Source organism: Dama dama, chromosome 4, assembly GCF_033118175.1.
Source record: "Dama dama isolate Ldn47 chromosome 4, ASM3311817v1, whole genome shotgun sequence".
NCBI lineage: Eukaryota > Metazoa > Chordata > Mammalia > Artiodactyla > Cervidae > Dama > Dama dama.
The window spans coordinates 24,637,537-24,664,783 of NC_083684.1; the positions used below are offsets into that span (position 1 = coordinate 24,637,537).

General features: G+C 39.9%; 2 protein-coding genes across 8 annotated transcripts in view; one reads left to right on the plus strand and one right to left on the minus strand.

The window, feature by feature from the left end:
- The window catches only part of ADCY7 (adenylate cyclase 7), a 61,116-nt gene extending 58,501 nt beyond the window's left edge, over positions 1 to 2,615 (plus strand). For all 6 annotated transcript variants that reach the window (XM_061138469.1, XM_061138466.1, XM_061138467.1 and 3 more), the window contains exon 26: positions 106 to 2,615. In XM_061138469.1, the coding sequence (XP_060994452.1) occupies positions 106 to 252 (147 nt within the window). In that variant the 3' untranslated portion in view covers positions 253 to 2,615. The remainder of the gene's footprint in view (positions 1 to 105) is intronic.
- A 1,291-nt stretch (positions 2,616 to 3,906) lies between these two features.
- The window catches only part of BRD7 (bromodomain containing 7), a 39,223-nt gene continuing 15,882 nt past the window's right edge, over positions 3,907 to 27,247 (minus strand). Inside the window, exons 5-17 of one of the 2 annotated variants that reach the window (XM_061138470.1) lie at positions 26,576 to 26,720; positions 21,845 to 21,955; positions 16,381 to 16,565; positions 15,246 to 15,369; positions 14,540 to 14,615; positions 11,660 to 11,767; positions 11,147 to 11,282; positions 8,731 to 8,842; positions 7,361 to 7,417; positions 5,312 to 5,426; positions 4,874 to 5,017; positions 4,375 to 4,518; positions 3,907 to 4,066 (exon numbers count right to left, since the gene is read on the minus strand). In XM_061138470.1, the coding sequence (XP_060994453.1) occupies positions 4,011 to 4,066; positions 4,375 to 4,518; positions 4,874 to 5,017; positions 5,312 to 5,426; positions 7,361 to 7,417; positions 8,731 to 8,842; positions 11,147 to 11,282; positions 11,660 to 11,767; positions 14,540 to 14,615; positions 15,246 to 15,369; positions 16,381 to 16,565; positions 21,845 to 21,955; positions 26,576 to 26,720 (1,513 nt within the window). In that variant the 3' untranslated portion in view covers positions 3,907 to 4,010. The remainder of the gene's footprint in view (positions 4,067 to 4,374; positions 4,519 to 4,873; positions 5,018 to 5,311; positions 5,427 to 7,360; positions 7,418 to 8,730; positions 8,843 to 11,146; positions 11,283 to 11,659; positions 11,768 to 14,539; positions 14,616 to 15,245; positions 15,370 to 16,380; positions 16,566 to 21,844; positions 21,956 to 26,575; positions 26,721 to 27,247) is intronic. The other variant, XM_061138471.1, reaches the window with a different exon arrangement.

The following is a 27,247-nucleotide window of genomic DNA, read 5'->3' on the forward strand; positions in this document are numbered from 1 at the left end:
GCCGCCACATTCTGGAGGGAGACCCGGCCCTGTCGGCCAGTCTCTCTTCGTCCCTGCCTCAGCAGGCCTGCCTCCTCTGAGGACTTCAGCTTCTTTCCTTTTCAGGTTACTGAAGAGACGTGTACCATCCTCCAGGGACTAGGGTATTCCTGTGAGTGCCGCGGGCTGATCAACGTCAAAGGCAAAGGTGAACTGAGGACTTACTTTGTCTGTACGGATACTGCCAAGTTCCAAGGGCTGGGGTTGAACTGAGGGCTTTTGGTAGGTGCCAAACATGCCGGAAACCCGTCTCCTTCCCTGAAGCAAGCCAGGCGGAAGGCCCAGCCCCACGCCAGGCACAAAGGCAGTCCGAGGGATTGGTCACCACCACCTGCGCAGGTGGCTCCCTGGACGTGCACCAGAGGACCTGTCAGCTTGGGGCGACCACCCGGCCTCACACACAGGCAGCCAGAACCTCTGTGCTGTCCGAGTCTGCGGCGCGGCCTCCAGCCCATCTGTGGGCTGTGCACTCATCCCGCAGGTGCTGTGGACGAGACCTTGGAGCGTGACCTGGAGACCTCCCGCCCCGCGGCCTGTGAGCTGCACGTGGGGAATGTGTCTTTTCTTGTCCAGGATGGGTGGGAACTCCTTTCTCCCCAGCATACCAGCTACAAGAGTGCACACTTCTCATATAGGCATTCTGGTAAATGGAGTTAAAAGACTGTTTTACATCTACAAATGGGTTCAAACAATAGGGAGAAAGCCCCACAGTGGACACTTCTTACTTCTTATCCTCTTTGGCATGTGTCTGTTTAAAAATGGAGACATTATTAATGGAGGTGTCACCCTCTAAATGGCTTCTGAGACGATAGATAAATTCTCTTCCCTCCAGTATAGGCTCTTTCTTGGTAACCACGGCATGCAAGTGGGACCACTGTCCCGTGTGAACTTACGGGATCAGCTCAGCCGTGGGCTGGAGCTCCAAGGAACGTGGCTCACCGCAGGAAGGCAACGAGTGGCATATAGCCTTGGCTTGAATCAGACAACTTTGAAGCCATAACTGAGATTAGGTTTAATGAGCAAAAAGCCTAGAAAATAAGGCATCAGCTCTCAGCCGTTCCTTGACTCCTGATGCATTTCCGAGCGCCCCCTGCAACCTTGCAGTCTGTCTTAGCTTTATTGTTGGAAAGGAGTGGAATCTGTGTGAGCAAACCTGACAGGCTGTAGTCCTCCCCTTCAGTCCTCACAGCTAGCTCTGAAGAGGACCTACTCAGCGTCAGCATGTGCAGAGGCTCCCGGATCTGGGAAGCCAGGCCTCTCACAAACAAGTGCTTGGATGTTCTGAGCTGACTGAATCCAGGCAAGTGAAAAAGCCAGGTTTGTGAGGTGTGGTGTCTTATAGCACATCAGCTCCAAAAGAATCAAAAGATGTCAACCTGTGTTATACCATGAGGAAAGAACAAACTGCCCATTCCTTTTTCTGAACTGACTTCACTGCGTCATTACCAGAGTGTCTCCAGGGTTTCTAATACAGCTGAACTTCACCGTATAGCAGAAATTCTAGCCAGAAGTCATCCATGAACTCCCCTGAAATTATACAGAAAATTCTGCATACGTGAGGCTTCAGAAGATGACACGACCTTGCAGACAGGTGACTAAGCAGCCGAGTTTGCCTGGGACGGGGGCTGTGGCGTGAGACAGCACCCCAGCCACGGCAGGGAGGGGACTGGAGCCGAACCTGTTGCTGGCCAGTGCTGTGTCCTGGGGCCTGGGTGGGCTAGTGGCAGCTCTGACGCATCACGTGAAACTGGAACAAGTAGGAATAAATCACAAGAACTTGCTGTCCTAAAGGAATGTCATGATGAAAATGCTGGTAAGGGGAATAAACCTTACTTAAGTTGCCTTTTTCACATACCAATTCTTCATCTAAGTACTATGCTGAAATCTATACCCTTAAAATCAGGAGTGACTGGGCTTTCCTGGGAAATCATGAAGGTTCTGTCACTAATCCAGTGTAGACACACATCAGTATGCTGGGCCTCTCTGAGGTGGATAGGCTTCTGCTCTTGCAATATACAAATTACTTTTTTCCTCCAGCAAAGAAATCCCAATTGGGAGTTTAAAAAATAATTGGTTACCATTTATATATTTTTCTTTCACTGTGCTCAGATAATAAGTTTTGAATTTTTGACATTCAGATCATAGTGTATAACTGACCATAAAGATCACTTAGTTATTTTTTATAAATCCGTTTTCCAATTACCAAGTCATTTGTTCACAGGTGTCACTTTGCTTTATGACAAGACAAGTGTCTTTCCTAACACTGACCTTCTCTGTGGGTCGGGGACATGCTTCATATCTCTACTAAGGTGGCCTCACTGATGCTAGTAACGTTTTCTGGTTTCCTTAAGAAAATTTACTAACAGAAAAGATCATTAACCACTGTATACATTGTGTATATGTATAGAAATATACTTTGAGAAAGTACATGAAAGAACTAGGGGTTATTCTATATACTGAATATTTATGGATCTGTAACATTTGTTTCAAAATGTTATATTTCATTTTTATGTAGTACCAGTGTTTCTCTTTTCTTTAGCTTTTCATAGATTAAATCAGCAATCTAGAAAACCTGACTGTCCTGGAGTGTTTCGAATTTAAATGTTTTCTTGGTCTTTGGGAACTACTTGGCTAAATAGATAGAAAGTTTTAAGAGTTGGTTGCTGCCTGAATTGTCTTTGAGAGACAAAACTCTAAAAAGACTTGATAAATACATATTTGAAAGGATTCTTTAATTCTTCTGGCATATGCTTTCAAGTATGTTTTTGAAAGATTAGGTCATCTTAACTCTCTTGAGAGATTCAATTTTCCTTTACCCTACTTGTTAAATGTTAGTTTTCAAAGTCAAGAAAATAATAAAATAGCTTCCAGCCTGGGTGTTTTGCAGAAGGGCTCCATGCAGTCTGAGTAGGGTCTTAAACCTAATTTGTTCCCTGAACTAGGTCACAGTCTAATGCCTGGTCACAGAAGAGGACCATGCAGCATTTCCTACTTAAATAATTAAACTGCTCAGATAAAAGTACATGAGTATCAGTTTAGGGGACATGGCAGAGGCGCAGGAACCTGCTGAGAAACAGTAAATAGAAACACCAACTTTCCTTTAGCTTGGTGATTTCCTTCACATATTCATGGACAATTTCGTTTGTATCCTGTTTGGCTTGTCCTTTTATTATCCTGGGAAAACCTCTCTACAAATGGCAAAAATAAACCAAAAAGGAACACCAGACGGGTCAGTGCTATGGAACTCCTGACACAGTTTTTATTTTGTCTTGCTTTTGTGGTGGGAAGCCCTGGTCCTTCCACATAAGGACATCGTCCCCAACAGGTAAACGGGGGACACACTAGTAAATTCTAAAGTTGAATTTGTTTTCATGGTATAACAATGGGAATCTCACTGGATGGAAATTTTAAAGAAGAGTTTCTTAGTCATGGTCCTGCCCATGAAACATAAGGAAGCAGCACTATCACTCTCTGCAAGAACTCTGCCTAGGTCCACTCCCATCCACTTTCTGCTTGGTATTCCAACCGGTCCAAATCATTCCTTCCTCACAAGGCCACTTTTTTAATAAATCCTCGAAGTGAAATCTGCTAAGTCAGAAACCATTTGGTTATAATTACCTTAATGAGAAGTAAGGCAAATACGGGAAAATGAGGGATTTCAGTGATTTGGGCAACTTTTTAATGGATGGTCAGGAAAAAGGCTGTTTTATTCTCCAAGCTTTTCTCTATCACTTCATCCTCAGATTCAGCCCCAGGGAAAGGTGAAGGGGTAACTGTGATATGTACAATACAGCTCATAGTCCAGGTTTAGCTTTATTACCTAATAGAAGTTCAATCTCTGGAACATTAAAATTAACTGTTCCAAAGTTTAATTAAAAACACAATTTACAAATATTTAATATCTTCTGAAAAGCATTTCCAAGTTAATGAAAAAAATATATACATAATATATAATCAAATACCAGATAGCTTCAAATCCCATCAGGTTCACACTCAGTAACATCAGTCTTTTTAGGTTCTTCAAAATCTGAAAAAAAACAAACAAACACTATTTAGCACCTTTTTTCCTTTTAATTAAAAAGGGGATGTGATAGTAAAAAAAGTAACTGTTGACAGCCCTTCTTCACTATGTTCAAGGTTAAAGAGTAGGTAGGTATATCACTATAGTTTTTTTTTTTTTTTTCACAAATGTGTGAGGTCTTTATTCCTTAGATAAGATGGAAAGAAAACTCGACTAGTTCACAGGTTAGCATCAGAGACGCCTTTCAGATGTTCCTGGAGGGAGAGGCCTGATGTTGCCGAGCCCTCCACACTCCCAGAGACACAGGCACGTACCTTCTGTTAGATCGACAAGGTGGTTTTCAATGCCCGGGGAGGGGACGGAAATTCCCATCGCTTTTCGGAGTCCGTATGTGCTTACAATATCGCCTGGAGTTACTTGCTGTGCAAGTTCTTTCAGGTTATTTGTCACTTGTTCAGCTAGGGGTAAAAAAAACAACAACATAAAGAGAGTTCAAGGTACTGACATGTGATTCCTTTAGATAACTTAAAAAAAAAAAGCCCAATAAACATGAATACAGAAAATGAACTGTCCATGGTGTTCCCTTCAGTGTTACTTGATAGTGGTACCACTACTCAGAAATGCTCCCTTTAAGCAGCTTGCTTCCCCAACCAGGGGCTTCCCTGGTAGCTCAGGTGGTAAAGAACCAGCCTGCAATGCAGGAGAGCTGGTTCCATTCCTGGGGTTGGGAAGATCCCCTGGAGAAGGGATAGACTACCACTCCAGTATTCCTGGGCTGCCCTGGTGGCTCAGATTCTAAGAGGCACCACATACCGAGATGCATTTCTCTGTATGACGGACCCAAGAGACAGATCATGTTGGGAGGGGGTCTGGTGCTCAGACGCTCATTCTGGGCTTCCTGGAGCTCTCTGAGCAGTTTGGTGGTCTCATCAAGTTTCCTCTGGAACACTTCAGCTTCTGTGAGGAAAATAACTTATTAAGGACAACATGGACATACTTGTATCTGATCCTGTGCAATAAACTGAGGACTGTGCTCTGGGGTTTTGCCATTTATTGGTTAGTCGTCTCTCCTCAAAGGAGTAATCCCCCCTAAATGAAATCACCACCACAGGCACACTTTACTACTCACTGAACTTGGCCAGTCACCATGTTCCCGAAGTGAATGGCTATGCTAGCCTGTGCTGCTCTGACGTTACATCTTAACTGCCTGTGTCAGGAAGTGTTTCCTTCAAATCCTCTGGAGACACTCACCTTCAGAGTCAAAGACTTCAACTGGAGCTCCGAAGTGTGTTACTGCTTTCAGTGCTGTGAGCTTGTCTTGATTACTGGAGTCTAAACGCCCTGTTAGTTCAACTTCTGTAACCTGCTTTAAAAAAAAATTATCTGAGCTTGCTGAGCCCTGAGAGTGCTAGAAGGAGAAGTCAGTAAGACGGCTTGTGTTTACAAGCCAAGTTATTTCACTTATTTAGAGCTGTAATTCTGATGCCATAAAAACCTTTAAAACGCCGTTCCTAAACCCTGGTGGCGTGTCCGTACGTTCACACTCTCGGTAATGGAGTGGTGTGTTTTAAACACGGTGTTACCGGTCCCATCGCCACTCTAACGATAGGAGCCTTGTCACTGCACTTGCGGTGACTGTGAGGGTACTGTGGCTTCCGAGGTTCACAGGCGATGTTTTAGTCCGTACACTGGCGCTCCCTCACGGTGGAACTTGAACTAAGATACTTCCTGGGTTCTCCTCTGGGCCTCAGTTCAGGCTCTTAGTGTTGCATGGGAGACACAAAATCCTAAAATGGGTAGTTTTATTTTTGGAATCTCAAGACTCAGAATTTCCATAACTGCAACACTGGTTTTTAGGAAATGATCAACCGTGACAGTGAGTAACCCAAAGTTAATGGTTCCATTTATACTCTAGTATTGCACTCTGAGCTCAGACACGCGGGCTAAGTGTGGTAGAGAAAACCTTATCAGTACATACTTGGGCCTGCCATCTCAGCTGGGCCCTTACAACTCGACTTAATACACTTCTCACCCAGCTTTCCTTCCCATTCGCCAGCTTTCCTTCATTCTTACCTGTTCACGTACATGACCTTGCCTGGCTCATCTTTCTTGGAAAGTGACATGAATTTTTAAGTACCATCTACATTTGCATCTATCTTTACTTGATCTTCCATCTTCAAGTTTTCTTTCCTGTCAAAAGGCTTACAACTCTCTGATCTAAGTCATGTAACTCATGGTATCTTTATCTTGTCCCCACCATTTTACTGAAATTACTCTGATTAAGGTCACAAATGATACCTGTCCCACAGGGCTTCTGTATGGCATCTGACACTGCTGGACTCTTTCCTGCATGACTCTTCCATGCTTTTCCTACCTTAACTATTGGTCTTTCCAAGGTTCTTTGGCCTTTTCCTGTCTACGTGTTCTGCCTGGGCAATCTCATTCACTCAATACCTACAACAATTCCACTTTGACACTAATGACCTCTAGATCAGCACCCCTCCAGTGATGTCCCAAACCACACTCACCAGCCCTGAAACCAGATGATACTTCCTTCCTGCTGAAGGTGTGCTCCTTTTCCTGTCCCTCTGACAGAGCTAACAATGCTAGTATCTACCTCGTGCATCAGGCCCTATCAATTTTAGTTCTACTGTATTTTTCTTTATTGCACATCTTCATTCTCTTCCATTACATTGTTATCTAAGCAAAAAACAATTAACTTAAGTCCCATGGCTTTTCACTGGTCCGCTCCCTCCAGCACCCCCTTCTCCTCCACATCTAATCATGGCAGTCTTTGATGAGAAAATCTCAACTTCTTAGCACTGCATATACAGCTTGTCATCTGATCCTCCTCTCTCCTGGTACCCTGTGGTCACTCACTTCTTGGGTGCTCTCTTGCCCTGCCTGCTCAGATTATGTCGTTAATCTGAGTTAATGACATAACTACCCACTTCATACACCTGGCTCTGTGCTGGGAGAACCCTGTTCATCTTTCTAGACCCAGTTCATCTGGAAGCCTCTCTGTGAGGACCTCACCAACTGTCCAAAGCAGCTAGCTCCCCCAGCCTGTGCTCCCACAACATGTACACTTATGCTTTACAGTAACTGGCTTTGGCTCCCTTGTTTACATGCTTGTCTACTGCACTTACTGCTGCTCCCTTCTCCACAGGCAAAAAAAGTTCTTTGATTTCAGGAGATACTCAATAAATATTTTGCTTTTAAAATAAAAGCTGTATCATTTAGGCTTTTTCGCTTCTTTGCCATTTACATATTTCTTGTAAAGAAATGAAATATATTCACCTCCATTTCTTTTGCTGTGTCAAGGATCCTAGTCTGGCCTTCATCTTCAGGAGATGACTATAAGGATAAAGAAACACACTTTATTAAAGAAAACATCAGGTGGCTAAAATCTCTGACAAACAGAAGACAGGAGAACGCCTGGTGTATTCTGCATGAAAAGAGGCAATATTCTCAAACAGCATCAGATGTGTATAAAATATTCAAATGCTACAGAGAAGGTGAAAACTTTCCATAACCCTAGTCTTCAGAGATAATGCGTATGTAAACAACACATGTATCATGTGCAAAAATCAACGATGATCTGTTATCTTCTCTTGAAAGGTTATACTGGGATTTATTTAACCGATTTCTAGTTTTAAAAAATAATAAAAACTGTATTCCTTACATATAACTCCTATCTTATTTTCTAGTATAAATTCTAAGAGAAACTGTTAGATCAAAGGGCAGAGAAATTTTAAATTTGAAATATACTGCTGTATCAACCAGATGAAAGATAAGCGATTTTAGTTCAAGACCTTTAATTAATTCAGATTAACAGATGCGAAGTATACAGTAAAAATATTTCTGAACTGATGCAAAGCTGAATGGTTTTTTAGGGGATGTAAAGAAAGCAGTTTTGTGCTAAGATACAAGACTGTACAGCAGTTCTCACTGGACTTCGGGCACTGACTCAGCTGTGCTGACAGGTCCCCCAAGGACCAGCAGCCACAGGTGCAGTGAAGGCAGAGAACACAGCGACTGCAGCCCCAGCGCCAGGAAGAGTCAGAGCCCCCAGCAGATACGGGGCTGCTCTATCTATGTTGACATGGACTTTCTGGAGATCAGCTCTCCTCTCCCCTGAACGGACATTTTCTGGTTCTCATCTTTGAGTCAAGTCTCTGAATTACCCCGGATTATGAACTATGTCCAACTGAACTGGAGCTAATTTACAAGTGTTAACAAAAGACAGCAATGAGGAAGCTTTTTACTTTTTTACTTGAGGCTCCACCACTGTATTATTACTACATAATAAGGAAAAGGACATTCCCTATCATTTTAGTCAACTCAGTGTCAAGCTGGTGAGCCAGACTTCCTTTTTTTGTTCGGGTACATAACAAGAGCTGACTTCTGGGTTGTAACCCCCATTTTTGATTTCTACATTTCCAAGATGAGGAGATAATGACAATCATCTGGCCCTCACAGATCCTGGTAGCCGAGTTACTTGTTTCCGCTCATTGTCCTCCACCCATGGGCTCCACCCGGGCTGGGCTGTCTTTTCAGTGGAATGGAGTTCAGCTGCCACACTGGTTAATCCCATGGTTTCATAACACTGATGACTAACACTTGAGGACCAATGATAAATCACCCTATTACTTTAGCAGCATTCTTACCGTCTCGGACTCCTGCAGGGTTCTAGAATGTCCTCCTTTTGTTAAAACATCCAGTAAACTATCTGCCATAACATATGGATAATCTTGGCATGTGGCCAAAAACTCATGGATGCTGAAAAACAGTGTTGGGAAAGTCACTTTCATATAAATGATCTCCACTGGTGTTTTCTTCCTGTTATAGCCAACTATTTAATTAGATGCCTTTAACTTACGCCCATGATGTGAAACTTTCCATCAAGACAGAACACAATTATATTTACATATTTACCAGTGATAGATTTATTATCATGAGAGAACTAAGCAATATCAAGAACATCATGAAAAGGAAATGCTCCTGGGGAAAAGTTCAAAGAAAAATAAGATCTCAGTGATGGAGGGGACGAGGGCTCAGTCAGTGGAATTCTTTGCTTCTCTCTTTCACTCCTTCCCTAAGGTGATCGAATTTGCCTCGGCTCCTGTATGTACTAGTGAAAGTGAAAGTCGCTCAGCCGTGTCCGACTCTTTGCGACCCCACAGACTATACTGTCCACGGCATACTCCAGGCCAGAATACTGGAGTGGGTAGCCTTTCCCTTCTCCAGGGGATCTTCCCAACCCAGGGATCAAACCCAGGTCTCCCGCATTGCAGGCAGATTCTTCACCAGCTGAGCCACAAGGGAAGCCCCTTGTACGTACTAAAACACTCTCAAAGTTACACCTCCAGATTGGACCACACTCTTTGGCAGCTCCATTTGGAGGTCAAATAGCCTCATAATGTTCAAAATTGAACTGCTGGATCTTCCTCCTGAAGTAGTCCTTCTAAAATCTTCCCTCTTAGTAACAGCAATGCCATCTTCTAGGCTTCATCTAAAACCCTGAAATTCTCCATGACTTTGCTCTCTCACACCCCACTTCAGTGACTCAAGAAATCCTACTTAGGCTGACTCCTTGATCCCATCTCGGCACCTCAGCCTCCACCCCTTCAGTTCAGTTCTCATCTGGATTATGACAGCAGATCCCCTGTGTCTTCCCTTGCCCCCTATAATCTGTTTCCCATACAGTAGCCATAATGATCTTTTAAAAATTATAAGCCAGACTTGGTCACTCTGCTCAAAAGCCACCAATATCTTCCCATCTCACTTAGAATAAAACTCCAAGTTCTTACAAAGATCTACGCCCACCTGCTATTTCCCCTGCACTCTTCCTGCCCTCTACTGCTCTTCTTGGTCTTTAAATGTTTCAGGCAGGTTCCCACCTCAGGGCCTTTGCCCAGCTATTCCACCGGCTGGAATGTTCTTTCAGACAACAGCAACGTTTCCTTCTTTACCACCTTCAGTTTTTGCTCAGTGTTCATTCAGCAAAGTCTTTCTTGACTATTTGAAACAGCACTCCTCTCCCAACCCTAGCACTCCCTATATTCCTTTTCTTCAAAACACATATCACCACCTGACATCAGGCACGAGTCTGTGTCAGTACTGTTTCCCTGCAGAATCCCCAGTATCTAGAAGAATGCCTGGAAAACACGGTACCCCAGCAATACCTGTATGTGGAATGCATGGATGAATAATCGAGAAAGGATTTATTCAAGCTGGTGAGAGGAGGTCTAAAGGATACAAATGGCTTGATCTGAAAACACAGTCATTGACTTGTAAAAACACTACCACCACTACCACCACACATATGTAAAAGTGAACAAGTCCCTCTTTTCCAGAAAACCAGGACACTGGTTAATCTACTGGGTTAAAGTCTTACACATAATGAAAGTTTACAAAATTCCACCGCCAAGAAGGAATAACCCAAGCTCAGCCCAACCCAAGCCAGAATGCCAGTAAATCAGGACGGTATCTCATTATGCTGATGGCATGCAAAGTACCCAGCATCCTAAACAAGAACACAAAACATGTGATAAGGGCTGGTGGAGTGTAACTGCCAGAGTCTACTGGGACCTGACAGGTCAAACAGGCTTGGATGGGGGTCGGCTTTGGACCAAACCAGGTCCTACCTCCTATCTTGGGGAAAATGTGCAGTGGCTTTGACTTTTGATTTGATCCCCCATAGCGATCAAATCTGGAACAACTCACTGATGCAGAAACATGTTACAATGAAGCAGGTGGCACACCAACATTCTGAAGCAACAAGCTCCTGAATTTTAGTAAGCGGAAGTACAAGACATCTTTAAAAACATATTTTTCTAAGAATTAAAATACTGCAGATGCCAACACCAGAAAATATTAGGGAGACACATGCTTTCTTTAAAATATTTACTTTCCATTAAAGAATGAGGATAACTAGGGGTCTGTTTAATTGTCAATTAAAAAAATCCCTGAACACATTTCCCACCATTTGACTACCTCTGTAGGTCTCCCAGTAGATCCCTAGTGTGTATCAGTGTTTTAGGACGGTGCGGCTCTCCGAGCACCAGTGAACAGACAGCTCACCTGAAGTCACCGGGGAGGTCAGGGTCTTCCCCGTAGGCTGAATAGATCAGGTCAGAGTCGTCCTTGCTGATGTTTGCAAATGTGGAGTCATAATGTGGTGCGTAAGAGCTGTAGGGTCCATAACTCAAGTACAACACTGTTGACGAAAACACACACAGAACCACAATACTGTTCTTCAACTTGTGTGTCAATCTGTTTTTCTAATTATTAAAGATTATTCCCTTCTAACTTTGCTACTTCACTGACTGGCAAACAAATCCAAGGTAAATTATTTTCTCCAAAGTATATACTTATAAGTCACAACTCAAGTGAATCTTTTCTTACAATGGGGAGGGGAAAAACAAGAAAGCAAACTCATTTTGAATATTAATACTGATTTTTCAGTTTCTTTAAAATATCTAATGTTGCAAAAATACCATAAATAAAGTTAAAGTAATGGTAATTATGCTTCTTTTCCTCAACTCCTTGAAAATGAGAAGAGAAAAAAACCACACTACCACATGGGAGCCTTACCTGGAGTCACTTTGTTTCTTTTATCTTCTTTGAATCCCTGCAAAGTATTCACTCCAGACTGAAGTCTTCCAGTTGTCATCCCCAGTCTCACAGGACAATAGCCTGGTTCTAAAACGTAAGAGTGAGCATGGTGGAGACGGCTCATGTGGTAGTGACCCCATGGTGCTCTGTGGAGTTTCTGTGCATGCACTTCTTCAGGACATCCACCTCACTCCGAGCAGCCCTTACTATACCCATCTTTTTTTTTTTTTAGCCATTTTTAATTAAAAAAATCTGAGTTCAGAAAGGCAGAATGTAGCCAGGATCCAAATCTGGTCCTTTTCATCATACTCTGCAGCATCCTGGAATTCTTTATAATCATGTTGCACTTCACTTTAAAAAACATATTTAAAAGTTGGACCTTTCAATGTTAAGATGATGGAAGTAAACCAGTAGAAAAGGTCAAGTAACAGAAGCGGAAATCCCTGATTAAAGACAAGAACTCGTAATACATTCAGGATAAATTAATCTCTACAAGAGGCAGACTTGTACTGCAGGGACGAATAGCCTTTAAAGACGAAAAGCCCGTAAGTAAACCAGGCATGAAGCCCTGTAATGATGCTTGGAAATCTGTGATGTAAGCGTAAGAACAGAGAGGGATGGTGTCAGGAGAGAACGTGGTCTCTAACAAAATCCAACAGAAAAGACTGTTTTCTTCTGAAGAAGAGCTCTGGTTTCTGTAACAGGACCACCCTGGAACAGAGTCTACTGCCACATGTGATCAGTGTGACAAAGTAGAAGCACTTGTGAGAAACTCCAAACCTCTAAATCAAGATCTTCCTTCCTTGGTAAGCATCTGGTATCTTAATTGGTACTAGTACCTCCAACCAGGAGGATGAAGTTGAGACGCAGACAGGGGCATCTTCCACCCTAAACCAGTAAACTGGCCTCCTGGGGGAGAAGCTGTTGAGTGTGAGGATCAAGTCAGTGTTGGCTGCAACTGATAATGTCTACAATAGTTGGGAACCCAGAAAACCAGACCAAGAGCACAGACTAGAACCCCAGGTACAAAGAAAGGGGCAGATCTTTGTGCCTTTAAGAAAAGTTTCACCTAAATCCACTTAGCTGCATCTCTTATCACCAAATTTTCATCACTGATACATCAGAAAGAGCAATGTTCTCAATCCTGTGGCATTTTCTATGACCCAAGACCCTAAAAAATTCTACTATGAAAAGTTCATATAAAATTAAAAAATGGGGCCAGAGCGAAGAGAGCGAGTTGTAGCACTGGTGGCAGCAGTGGCGGGTGCGGCGGTGGGCTCACACGGCCACGGCCACGGCGGGGCGGCGCCTCCCGCCTGAGCAGCGAGGCCCGGTGTGGCCTGTCCCTCTGCACCAACCTGGAGTGGCTGCAGGGCCTCATAGTGTTTTTTTTTCCAAAGGAAAAAAAAAATATATATATATATATAAAGTAAAAGAGTTTTGTTTTGAAATCATAGCACCAGTTCTTCTAAGTCAAGGAGCCTATCAATGTTCTCCTGCTTCAGCATTTCAAGAGTGTACTGCAATGTTAAAAGAAAACATTGACAGGCTGGCATCAAGCTCTTCTCTGCTTCAAGGTTTTTTTTTTTTTTTTACACCTGTTATTCCCCAATCCCTTACTCAGCACCTTGGGATCAACCTAAACATCTCTTAAGGAAGCCGTCTTTGACCCCCAGACACTGTTACTACTCTGCTGCTCTGTTCCCCTGATGCACTGATTCCTGGTGGACAGGCTGCCAGCTCTTCACTTGATTCTTGTGTGTTTTTCTTTCCCCACCCCACAGAATGTAAGAGGAAAGGACCTGTCTGTTCCTGTTTCGTTCCCTTTTACACCTAGCTCCACCTCCAGCTCTTAAGACAGTGCCTTCCTCACTGCAAATAATAAATATTAGAAGCTATTTCCTGGAATTTTGTCATTATTCATTTCTGTATCCATAATTATCTCCCTCCTAATGGTAGCAGGAAGAGTTATTTATAGAATAAACATTCTCATGCTTATCACAACATGATTCCCTCAAAGATAAATGATACATATTTCCCATTCTTACATCAAATTTCAAAATATTCCCTATTCTATTTCCATTAAAATATCATTTGAAAAAATAAAGTATGACTGATGTTCTAAAAAAGTGATTCCTAACCTTTACAATCTTTCTAACAACCACAGTGAAAGATATAATGTCATTTACTATATATTATTCCACTACCATTAAGGTACTAGTATAGTACATGGCACATATAATCATTTTATTCCCTAAAATTAAAAAGTCTTAAATTTTATTATGCCATAGTCTAAAGGTTTTGAGATATTGCCTGAGTCTTTTTGAGGTATCTCAAAAAGTGCCCGTCTCTTAAAACCAGGGCTAGAAATGACCACCTAATATTTAGGGTTTGTTAATGGTTGGTATGATAATCCAGGAACTTAGATATGTTTTAAGTCTTTTTTCATGTGGACCACATTTTTAAGTCTCTATTGAGTTTGTATAACACTGCTTCTGTTTTACGTTTTGGTTTTCTGGCTGCAAGGCATCTGTGATCTTAGCTTCCTGACCAGGGACTGAACCCGCACCCCCTCCACTGGAAAGCAAAGGCTTAACCATTGGACTGCCAGGGACGTCCTAGGCACTTTATATTTTAAAGAAAACTTGATTTTGTAGCACTTATTTTGGAATGAAATAAAGTTAGGTTAGCTGTTAGTATGACATACAGGATACCTAGCCAAATTCCTTACGGATGATGATAGTTGGGTTTATCAATATTCAGACTAGCTCCTCTAAAGTTAAACAAGCTCCTCTAAAATGTTAACCAAGTTGCCACATTAGCATCAAGTTCATGCGCAGTCTAATTCTGTGAACCTACCTCCTACAACAGGATCCACAGGATGGAGAAGTCCCAATGTTGTTGTTCCATCTGGCTTTCTCCTTTCAAATTCACACTGCAAAGACCCAAAGTATTCAAATGGCACGAACAGTTTTATATACAATACATATGTATGTTGCTCACCAGAAAACCTCACCTTAGTTTAATCAAACTAATATTACAGGTGGCTATCATCATACTCATATCAACTTTCACATATGTACACAGGTGCTGATGGGTTAAAGAAATAAAGGTTAGAAAATCTCAGAATTTTAAAAGAGCCGTGCAGGTGCTCAAGTTCTGTTTAAACTATTTAAAAAAAGTATACTGAAAACCAGGGAAGAGAAGTGACTTACCTAAAGCCATGGATTAATTCATTCGGTTTTAGAACCAAGGTGCTAAACAACATGACTTCAAAAGACCGTGTATGTTTTCTTATAATCTTAAAAGTATGTGGTTCATTTTCCAACATTTGAACACATTAATGTCCCTTAAAAAAAACCCCAAACCCTTCTAGCCAGTAACAGAGAATAGTATGAATTATGTATTTTTAAAAACAAGTATATTACTACTTTTTCTTCTGTGAGCGCTATCCTGAAGAGCTCTATGGCAGATATGGATTAAAAGTACACAAGCAACTTAAAAACTAAAAGTTTCAGACAACCCGAATCAGTAGGTAATGAAAAGAAAGGAAAAGCTCCATCACCTGACTATTAACAAGCCTCCTGGTCAGCTTTCCTCCAGATTCCTTAACGATGCGGTCAATCTGCTCCTGCTCTCTTTCTAAACTATTGCTTTTAAATTTATCTTCAAGCACATCTTTGTCTTTCCTGAAAGCACACATTAATACTAAGTAAAAAAAAAAGAAGAGGATAAGATGAAAACATTAAAATGTAATTCCAAATATGAATACAACCAAAGTGGAGAAATTTGTGCTACTGACACCAATTAAAACTTTGTCTCCTAGTGACCTGGTAAGGGGCCCCAATAACACACAAACACTAAGGCAAGCCAAGTAGTCGGTCAGTTCCCTCCCTGTGTCCAGTATTACTTGTTTTAAACATTTTTCTTAGTATATTCATAAAAACGAACCCTACCTCAAATATATTTTAAAAGCAGAGGGGTGCTCAATTTGTTTTACAATTTGGTACACTTAAGTCCAACTTATAAAATCTAAAATAAACATGTACACAATGTATAAACCTTAGAAATATAAGAAAAACCTGTCACAAGTTCACTTCATGTTGTAACAGCAGAAGTCCCAACCTGCTAACTAACCCCTTCTCCCAGAGCTGACAGTGAGGTGCTGGGCGCCAGGATAGGTAGGCAGCAGTTGAGCAGGATGGACACGTACGCAACTGAGTGGGGCCACCTCAGCTGATGGCTGGTGGGACCGCGGTTCACACTGCTGCTACCAGCTGACGTTGAGTGGAAAACATGCACACATCTCAGTGACAGCCCATCTGTTCAGAAAGCAGCTTTAACCGTGCTTAGGCTTAAGTATGGGCTGGACTCCTTTGTGGAATGAGGTAATGAATATACAACTTTTTTCTTAAACAAATGGCTCCATTAATATAAACTCACTGACAGCATGAGTCCCTCGAGACTATTTACTGGTTTTAAAACAACTTCCCTACAGAAGAGACATTCAGAACTATTTTCTGGATTGTGTTTAGACAATTACAAACTATGCTTCGTATGAGAAAAGGGGTGTCAAATCATCAAAATGGACTCTGACAAAACCCAACCAATCACAGACCCAAGGAAGGCCCCTGAATTGTATTTTCTCCCATTACTGGCGTGGAAGACAGCTTAACCTTAATATTTCAAAGATTCTTTACTTTTTATTCTCCTTATTGGGGCTCTTGAAGCCCTGTGCCTCAGCGTCTCCAGTGTCGTCCCTCTCTCTTGGCCAGGAGCCGCTCTCCTCCCCACTCTGCGAGGTGTCTGTCCTGTCTCTCTGCTTCCGACTTTTCTGCAAGTCTGCCATGAAGTCTATGCTCTGCTTCAGGCTCTGAATTCTCTCCTAAAAATATTCAGCAATATTCTTATTGTATATTTGTCATTCATTTGTAAAGTAACACATTTTCCCTCATAAGAGTTTATACTTATCCTGTCATTAACTAGGGAAGAAAAACAGTTAAATGTAACCCTACCAACAGAGCAGAATAGTTAGGAACCAGGAAAATAAAGTCTATTCCTTCAATTCAGATAATTTCCAAAATAAGAGAATGCTTTGCAACTTTACTGCATCATCAAAAAGTTCACAGGAGAGAATATGTGAATAAAGACTAAGTATTCTTAGCAGTAGTAAATTTAAAGTTCAGTTTAATAGTGTGTTAAAACTTCATATTTAATAAAACAGTTCATCTTCTGAAATTTAAGAATTATTAGATTTTTAAAACGAGCATGTGAATATTGGAAGATCTCTTACATTTTGGTATCCTGGGATGATCAATGAGGACTGGCATTTTTCTGTATGAAAACACGCCTCAACAAGAAAAGGCTGCTAGCATAGTTTCTTTTTAAGAATGCATAATGTTCTAACCAAAGAAGTATTGCTTCTATTCTGTGAAACATGTGCTGAATTTTCCAGTGCTTCCCTTATGGGCCTGTGGTTTCTGGACAAATGTTAAAGAGGCAGACTTGTTCCTAGTGACTACTCTGCCTTTTAATTCTGTGTTGTCAATGGACAAAATATGGAGTGTAGTCTCCTTAGGGATACATAGCAACAGCAGGGAAGACTTCTACAGAATAACAGAAACTAGAACTGAAAAGGACCAGAGGTCATTCAGATAAGAACAATGTAGCCCAGAAATGCTAAATGACCCAACTAAGGTCTCAGAACCACGGACTAAGACCAGGCTTCTTGGATCTCATGATGGGGCCTTTTCTCATCATCCTCTTTTGTGTTAGCAGTGCAGATTGTGACAGCCTCAGGAAATGGGCCCTGCTAATTTTACTGCACTATAATTTTTAATTATATTAAAATATATATGATATATATAAATACATATATAACATATAAATATATATATTATATATATAATATATATAAAAATATGTATATATATAGAGGGCTTCCCTCATAGCTCAGTCAGTAAAGAAGCTGCCTGCAATGCAGGAGACCTGGGTTTGGTTCCTGGGTCTGGAAGATCCTCTGGAGAAAAAAATGGCAACCTGCTCCGGTATTCTTGCCTGGAGAATCCCATAGACAGAGGAGCCTGGCAGATTACAGTCCATTGGGTTGCAAGAGTCGGTCACAACTTAGCAACTAAACCACCATAATTTTTAAAATAATGTCAAAGCTATTTAAGTAATAAATTTTATTGCAGACACAGACATGGGTAAAGGAGAAAATAAGAATCTTGTTAATTTATTATCTAGAGAGGAAAACTGTTAACAAATTTAACATTCTAGTATTTTTCTAAGCATTACACATATTAGCAAATCAGAATTATACTGCACAAGAAAATTTTCTTTCAGTTAATAAACTGTATCTTCCCTCTGTTCCATTAAATATTCTTTAAAATATTTTAAGTAACTGTATAGTATATTATCCCATGTGTGTCCCATGGTTTAATTAATGACCCCCTATGGAACATTTAACTTATTTCCAAGTTTCTGCTATTATAAATAAAAATCTCTAGGAATCCCTCTCTCTTTGAATAAATGAGAGGAGTAAAACGGCTACCCTAGTGGCTCAGTGGTAAACAATCTCCTACAAGGCAGCAGACCTGGGTTCGATCCCTGGGTCAGGAAAATCCCCTGGAGAAGGTAATGGCAACCCACTCCAGTATTCTTGCCTGGAGAATCCCATGGACAGAGAAGCCAGGTGGGCTACAGTCCATGAGGTCGCAAAGAGTTGGCCACGACTGAGCGACTAATACATGAGTAAAAATACTAGGTCAAAGGGAATGAGTACTTTTTAAGTCTTTTGATGTTTACTGTTAAACTGCTTCCCAGAAAAGTTTTAACAATTTTTAGTGTTTGAACATTTAACCAGTGTTTTAAATTTTCCCTGAATCCTTGGCAAACTGATTAGTACTATTAAAAATAAAAATAATACTGGACTCTCCCGGCAGTCTAGTGGTTAAGACTCGGAACTTATTACCACAGGTGGCTCAGGTTCAATCCCTGGAATTTAGGGGTGTGATCAAAAAAGAAACTGATTTTTAAAAACAGGTCTTATTTTAATACGTACTTAAAATATTAGTTTGATTATTTCTATATGCATTTAGTGGCCATTTGTGTTTCCTCTGGTGTATGTCACTTAAGTCATTTACTTCTAATGCCTGAAACAGAGGCTGGCATATAGAAGGTACTCAGTAAGTGTTGGTTAAATGAATGGGCTTGGATCACAAAGTTCTCAGTAACCTTTTAACTTCCATTCTAGAATTTTATAAAGCAGAACCTACATTAGGAATATTTTCAAACTTAAAAAAGAAAAAACAGTGCATCAAATTCAAATAATTCAATTAAAGGAATTTTCTAAATTTCAACACAAGTTATGGAAAAAAGTTGAGTTTAATTAATTTTACTTTAAAAGCTGAATGTTGAAGCTGAAACTCCAATACTCTGGCTACCTGATGCAAAGAGCTGACTCATTTGAAAAGACCCTGATACTGGCAAAGATTGAGGGCAGGAGAAGGGTACGACAGAGAATGAGATGGTTGGATGGCATCACCGACTCAAAGGACATGGGTTTGAGTGAACTCTGGGAGTTGGTGATGGACAGGGAGGCCTGACATGCTGTGGTTCATGAGGTCACAAAGAGTCAGACATGACTGAGCAACTGAACTGAACTTTAAAAGCAATGTCTTTCTTTTTTGTAACCAAAATGTCTCCAAATCAGCATACTGTTTATCAATTCTCCATTTACAAATGACTAAAGGGTTGATTCTTTGCCATTTATTATTAGTGGCTAACACCTATTGTCTTATACCTATACCTATAGATAGGTGTGATTCCTGGGTTGGGAAAATCCCCTGGAGAAGGGGATAACAGTATACCTATAACCTAAAGGTATAGGTATCAAACCTTTACCTACTGAGTCCTCACTCATGAGGTATAATTCTGTGAGGTAAGTACTACTGTTATGCCACTTTAATGATGGCAAAATGGCTGGAAAAGCTTACATGGCCTGCCTAAGGTCCCATAGTGTTTCAACAGCACAGCCAGGACTTGAATTTGATTAGTCTGATCCAAGGTGACTATATATATAATATAGCATTTAGTATTTATTTAGGAGATCAAAACAGTTAATCTTCATATGTCCACTCTTTATAAAAATAACACATCTACTAATCATCACTATCTTTGTATAACTAAAAAATGATGAATGACTGCTCTATAACTTTTACACTGAATTAAAAACCAGTTATTTTTGAAAAGACACCATTCATGGAAGGGTGTGCTGGGCTCTCTTGGGAGATGTGCTATTAAAAGAGTAACTCAGAAGGTCTAAATTTAAACATTTAAAAATCACTGTTCTAAGAATCTCTCCCATCTAGGGTGGAGAGAACAGTCAACAGGAAGCTATAACACAGGATGGGTAGGGCTCCTCAACAGGAAGAGATCTGAAAGAAAGGACGACAACAGAGAGAGAAAGGGGAAAGCGGAGAAGTTTTTTTTTGTGCTTCCAGCCACCCCACCCCCAATAAAATACAAGAGCTTCTGGAATCATTTGCATCTTGTATTAACTACAGTATTTAAAGATCAGAAAACAGTGGTAAATCAAAGTTGAAAATTTTACTTGGATACATTATGTTTGCAAATCAAACTTTATTCTAAAAATTAAATGTGCATATTCTGGAGTAAACATTGCATTTGTTGGGTGCACCTTTACTTCAAATACAAAAATAAGTATTTGCAGGTTAAAAAAATTGGAATATGGCTTGGTCTTGGATTCTGAGTATTTCTGCAACAGATGGGATAAACACTTAATATTTCCCTTTCCTCTGCATATTTTGCCAAAGATGGGTAACTGGCTTACATTACAGCTTCCCAAGTCTTTAGGAAAGAGTGGAAATTGATGTTGTCTAAATATTAGGAGTGCAAGAATGATCATCAATCCAAATGTTTTTCTTTCCTCAGTTAAGAATCTTTCAGAGCCAAGCACACAGACACCAAGATATCAGGACCCCAAGGCAATTCTTTAAACGTTTAAAACTGATACAGATGATCACCACAAAAGGTGGAAAACCACAGGCACCTAGCCTCCAACTTCCTACTATCCTCCAGCTTCCCTCAATTTCAGCCTGAGCTCTTGATTCTGATTTCTTTCTCTTCCTCATACCCATTTCTTTTTTTGCAAAATCATTCTATCTTGTTCTTCTTGGTATCCTCCCTACTCTAGCTCTTATCTAAAATCAGCATATTAATGCTAGCAATTATCTTGGAGACCTCGGATTAAACCTTCTTCTCTACAGATAAGAACAGAGGCCCAAGGTCCACAAGTTAGTGGAAAAGAGATAAAACTAGAACCCAGTTTTCTGACTTACTGCCAAGATAAGATTTGTCTCAGTTAATTTTCCATCTATTCACAGCTGTTTAGTAAAACATCATAAGACATGATTTATCTGGTGAGTTCTCCTCTTTCAGTAGATGCAAGTGATCACTTCAATTTCATCAACCACCGCTCTGCAATGAGACTCCTGTCACTCTCTGCCACTATCTACGGCATCTTTCTTTTGAATAAGCTATTGTGTGAGCTTCCTTATGACGCTTGACGATGATAATGATGCGTCCTCTGCATACATTTCTCCCGCCTCACACACTTCACTATGTATCGATTGGTTCTTGTTCTTCAAGGGAGAATCTGCTCCTGTGGGGAGGTGGCTTTCAGACAATTCCGAGTGATTGCTCATTTGTCTATTTCCTTTCTTTCTACCTGAAGGAGATTCTGTGCTTCACCAGAACATTCGCTTCCACCCCTGCAAAGGGAAATAGGGTGCTTTCTTTCCAAAAGATTTCATAACTCATGTAATCTATCCTGTCCTGGAATTCAAGATGATGTCTGTTTCAGTCAATTTAAGTCTATCTGGTGAATACCAACTCAACAGCTTCCAAAAAAATAATTACAAGTGAAGGCCAATATTTATTTGTATCAATTCCAAATGAGAATCTTCCTGCTGTAATTTTCTTCTCTATGTTAAATTTTTTTTTCATTTAATAGTTCCTACTTTAATATAACCTTTCTATAAAATAAAACCTGAACTGTATTGGATCTGTATCACTATGACCAAAATGAAAGGAATATAAATTTTATAATAATTATTATTTATGACGAAGAATTTCCTTTACCTGGCTAAGAATTTTCATCCCTGAGTGCAACAGCTTTTTCGCAGCTTTATAATAAATCGTCTCTGGCTTGTTGTAAATCATAGCGTTAGTACACATCAGTTTGAAGTTATCCTGGAGAGAAAACATCAGGGAGGAATGCATTAAGACAAAACCAAGCACCCTCCTGTCCTGTCTGAAATCACGCAGGTCCTCAAAAAATCCAAAACCACCACCATCAAGCAAACAAAAACAAACCAGTAAAAAACACCGTCTTCCCTTTTGTTCACTACACAACATTAATAGCAATTTATTAAGTTTTAAAACTAACAAAACAAATACTGCTAAATTAATTTAAACATCCTACTACATTCCTTTACAAATTCTTAAACATTCTATAGTAACTGCATAAACTTTAGATTCTGAGATAAAATTTTAAAATGGGTTTCTTCAGTATAATCTTATTGCACACAAAGAGAATTAGAAAATACTTCTATCTTACATTTAATAATTACTGAGTATTTCATTTAATTAAAAAATCCTTAGTTTAAAAACAAACAGTTACCCATTACTGAAGTAAATATTTTATTTTGGATCCTGACTGAAAACTGGGACATGCTAAATTACCATCACAATATTTCCTACCATAGTCAAATTAACTGAGCAAAAATGGCAAAACATTTACACTAATTTTCTTTTAAGGGTTTGGATACTATTATAAGCTAAATATAATTTGCAGAATGTTGCAATATCATGCCAACCTGAAATAAACCATACAACTTCAAAGACTTACAACATGTAACCAGAGTAGGCAGACTATCAAAATTGTACTTTTGGTTTAAATTTCAAAGTATGCACATGTGCTAGGGAACTCAATTCCACTGCATATTTCCATGGTTAAGTAATTTTTACACTGTATAAATGTGAGAGTGATTATGCCAAGGCCTTACTAAATAAAAATGATAAAAACTCAACAAAAAAGAATCTGGTCCTCAATCTCCTCTGAATTTAAAACATTTAAGCCCCATTATTTAATAACTAGTGATGACAGCTCAGAACATTTAATGTAATGAAAATAGGTAGACTGAATATTATTTAAAAGTACATGAGAAGACTGAGTCAAGTGTCACAATAAATTTGGTATTAAATTTAACGCAGATGAAGTATATGTGGATCCTCAGTTCTTGGCCAAGTCTCTATAATCAGTTAGGATTTTGTTAAGTCATCATCTCTAGGAATCTGAGGAAAGCTATGGATCCACTCCTCAAGCACACACATGTAATATAAAGGTGAACACAAAATTTTCCTGGAATTTTATAAAATTCCTGATCCCTCTAAAGGCTCATCCAAGGCTACCCAAAGGACCCCAGGTTCAGAATCTTTACCATAGATATTCTGAAAAGCTTCCATTCCATTAAAATGAATCTTTTAAAAAATTATTTATTTATATAGTAATATTTTTTGGCTTGCTGGGTCTTTGTTGCTGCGTGGGCTTTTCTCTAGGTGCAGTGAGCAGGGGCTACTCTCTAGTTGTGATGCATGGACTTCTTAGTGCTGTGGCTTCCCCTTACAGAGCACAGGCTCAATAGTTGTGGTGCACGGGCTTAGCTGATCTACGCCATGTGGGATCTTCTCGGATCAGGGATTGAACCTGCATCTCCTGTCCGATCCCTGGGTTGGGAAGATCCTCTGGAGAAGGGAAAGGCTATCTACTCCAGTAGTCTGGCCTGGAGAACTGCATGGACTGTATAGTCCATGGAGTCGCAAAGAGTCAGACACGACTGAGTGACTTTCACTTTCACTCCTCCACTGGCGGGCAGGTTCTTTACCACTGCGGCTCCAGGGAAGCCCTATTATTCCATGAATCTTAACTGTCATGTGCTAGACTTTACTGGACTTTTCTGTAATGGCAATTGTTTGTTCATAAAGTTGAATGACCTTTCTGCATACTTACAAGTATTAAAAAAAAACCAAAAACCCTCAAACAGCTTAATGAGTTGGATAAGCTAATTAAACATTACATGGGGCTATTGAATTTTCCTGAGAAAAAAATATAGCTCTACAGAAAACTCCAAGTTAAAAATACTTGTTCACTTTAATTATGATAAATCTTGACCATTTGCTCAGAAGCACTTAGTGGGCATACTTGTACTCTCTCTTGTCATTGTAAGGGAAAGATCAAAGGAAAACTATTCACAGAAAGGGAAAAAAACTGAAAAATTTTCCATTAAGCAATAAGATCAGAAACATGCTGAAATAAACAGTTTTAGCTTAATTTTCACCAGATGAAAAGTTGAGAAAAATTTTCATTTCTCTGAATACAAGAGTATATAATTCAGGCTTTTCAGAGTGAAATATACATTCAAACTGATAGGAAAGACAGAACTAAATGCTAGTATCATTCATAAAATTCAGCTAATCAATATGTATAAAAAAAAAAGAGACCAAGTAAAGATAACATTTACTGTCTTATTTTCCTTCTATAAATGATTAGGGTCTAGCCCTTCAGTCAGGTGAGAACACTACAATGTTCATTCAGAAAAAAAACAAAGGTAGTAAAGCAATGCTTAAAATTCTCCAAGCCAGGCTGCAGAATACGTGAACCGTGAACTTCCAGATGTTCAAGCTGGATTTATAAAAGGCAGAGGAACCAGAGATCAAATTGCCAACATCCGCTGGATCATTGAAAAAGCAAGAGAGTTCCAGAAAAACATCTATTTCTGCTTTATTGACTATGACAAAGCCTTTGACTGTGTGGATCACAATAAACTGTGGAAAATTCTGAAAGAGATGGGAATACCAGACAACCTGACCTGCCTCTTGAGAAACCTGTATGCAGGTCAGGAAGCAACAGTTAGGACTGGACATGGAACAACAGACTGGTTCCAAATAGGAAAAGGAGTATGTCAAGGCTGTATATTGTCACCCTGCTTATTTAACTTACATGCAGAGTACATCATGAGAAACGCTGCGCTGGAGGAAGCACAAGCTGGAATCAGGATTGCCGGGAGAAATATCAATAACCTCAGATATGCAGATGACACCACCCTTATGGCAGAAAGTGAAGAGGAACTAAAGAGCCTCTTGATGAAAGTGAAAGAGGAGAGCGAAAAAGTTGGCTTAAGGCTCAAAATTCAGAAAACTAAGATCACGGCATCTGGTCTCATCACATCATGGCAAACAGGTGTGGAAACAGAGGCTGACTTTATTTTTTTGGGCTCCAAAATCACTGCAGATGGTGACTGCAGCCAGCTTACTCCCTGGAAGGAAAGTTATGATCAACCGAGACAGCATATTGAAAAGCAAAGACATTACTTTGCCAACAAAGGTCTGTCTAGTCAAGGCTATGGTTTTTCCAGTGGTCATGTATGGATGTGAGAGTTGGACTGTGAAGAAAGCTGAGTGCCGAAGAATTGATGCTTTTGAACTGTGGTGCTGGAGAAGACTCTTGAGAGTCCCTTGGACTGCAAGGAGATCCAACCAGTCCATCCTAAAGGAGATCAGTCCTGGGTGTTCATTGGAAGGACTGATGTTGAAGTTGAAACTCCAATACTTTGGCCACCTGATGCGAAGAGCTGACTCATTGGAAAAGACCCTGATGCTAGGAAAGATTGAGGGCAGGAGGAGAAGGGGACGACAGAGGATCAGATGGTTGGATGGCATCACCGACTCAATGGACATGGGTTTGGGTGAACTCCAGAAGTTGGTGATGGACGGGGAGGCCTGGCGTGCTGTGGTTCATGGGGCTGCAAAGAGTCGGACACAACTGAGCGACTGAACTGAACTGAACTGAGAGTAGACACTGTTTAAACCACTTGAATTTGTGGTGGTTTGGTACAGAGCAAATTAAAAAAGAAAACACATGGCTCCTTTTCTTAGGATGATTAAAATGAAAAGCTTAACTCTGAAACCAGTATATACACCAAGGCTATTCAAAGATAGAAAAACGTCAACTATAACATTAGACATATATATCATCTTCGTGGCTTGTAGGTTCTTTATTTGTAATTTTAAAATTTCTTATTGCTGAATGTTGAAGAAAATATGCTAAAAAAAATACAGCCAAAGTTGTTCAGGGAGCTGAACTTTATTTTTTTGGGCTCCAAAATCACTGCAGATGGTGACTGCAGTTCAGGGAGCAACTCACTTTCACCAAGCTAGAAAATGTAATTAAACTTCTGCTTGGTATTTCTCGACAAGCCAATTTATTCTCTACTTTACATGTCTAGAAACAGAAAAAGAAGCTACTCTAAATCAACTTCCATTAAAATACTGACTTTATTCAATATTTTGTAAAAATCTATAGAAAAAAAAATACATAGCCAAATCACCTTGTGATACACCTGAAACCAATAAAACTTCATAAATCAACTACAATTAAAAAACAATCAATTTTACCTGTATTCATCTGAAATTTAAAATCAAACATTTTCATTTTAAAGGTTGAGAAAATATCTCATAGAACACATGAATTTCAAAATTTTACCAAAACCCACAAAATACTAAAGACCACACAGATGACTTATTTTGTCTGGTTTTCTATCACCAAGCTCAAATATGTTTTCTAAGACAAAAAAAAAATATAGATTTTGGATATTAAAATAAACTTGAGAATGATTCTGAATACCAGACATGCAGATTTCTACAAAGACTTCCCATACACAGGATCCAAAAGTTTGACTCTCAATTGAATAGAAATGTTACTTTGTAGCATAGCTCAGTCTATTCTCCAATACAACATAAATAATAAGTTACCTTCAGTTCTTCTATGGACTGGTAATCATTGTTCTTGATCTTTTCTTTCATGGTACTAAAATCCATTGGGTGTTTAATGATCATGGAGTAGCCAGGGGCAATAAAATCAGTCACAGGAAATGAAAAGAAAGCACTTGGGTCTTTTCTATGAAGACAGGAAAAAAGCAATTTTATTTCTACTACAAACAAAACTACTGGTCAAGGAGTATTAAGTCAGAGGAAATCCTTCAGATGTAGAATTTGTAGCAGGCTAATATGTTTTTCACTAAAAACTGAAGTAATGGTTTTAAAGACTAATAACTATTTAATAAGGTTCAGATGCTTAACATATAAATTGTACCCTTAAGACAGAATCTTTTAAAATATGCAGCTTAATTAATTCGCAACATCTCCAACACAGGGAAAGATGAAACAAAATAAGAAATCTAGACTAACTAAAAAATGTCTTGTACTCTGGGAGAGTAATACTATGTATTTTTTATTAACCATAGAGAAAAAGCAGAAGTAGTAACTAAAGTGCACATCTGCAGTCTCCCACCCTGGTTTCTAAGGAGGCTTGGCCTCTCGGTGGGCCACAGAGCTGCCGTATCCTCCTGAGTACCGCTAGCCCTCTGTATCTGAGGGCTTCCCAAATGTGGATGTAAGAGCTGACTGTTCACTGGACTGCTGCCA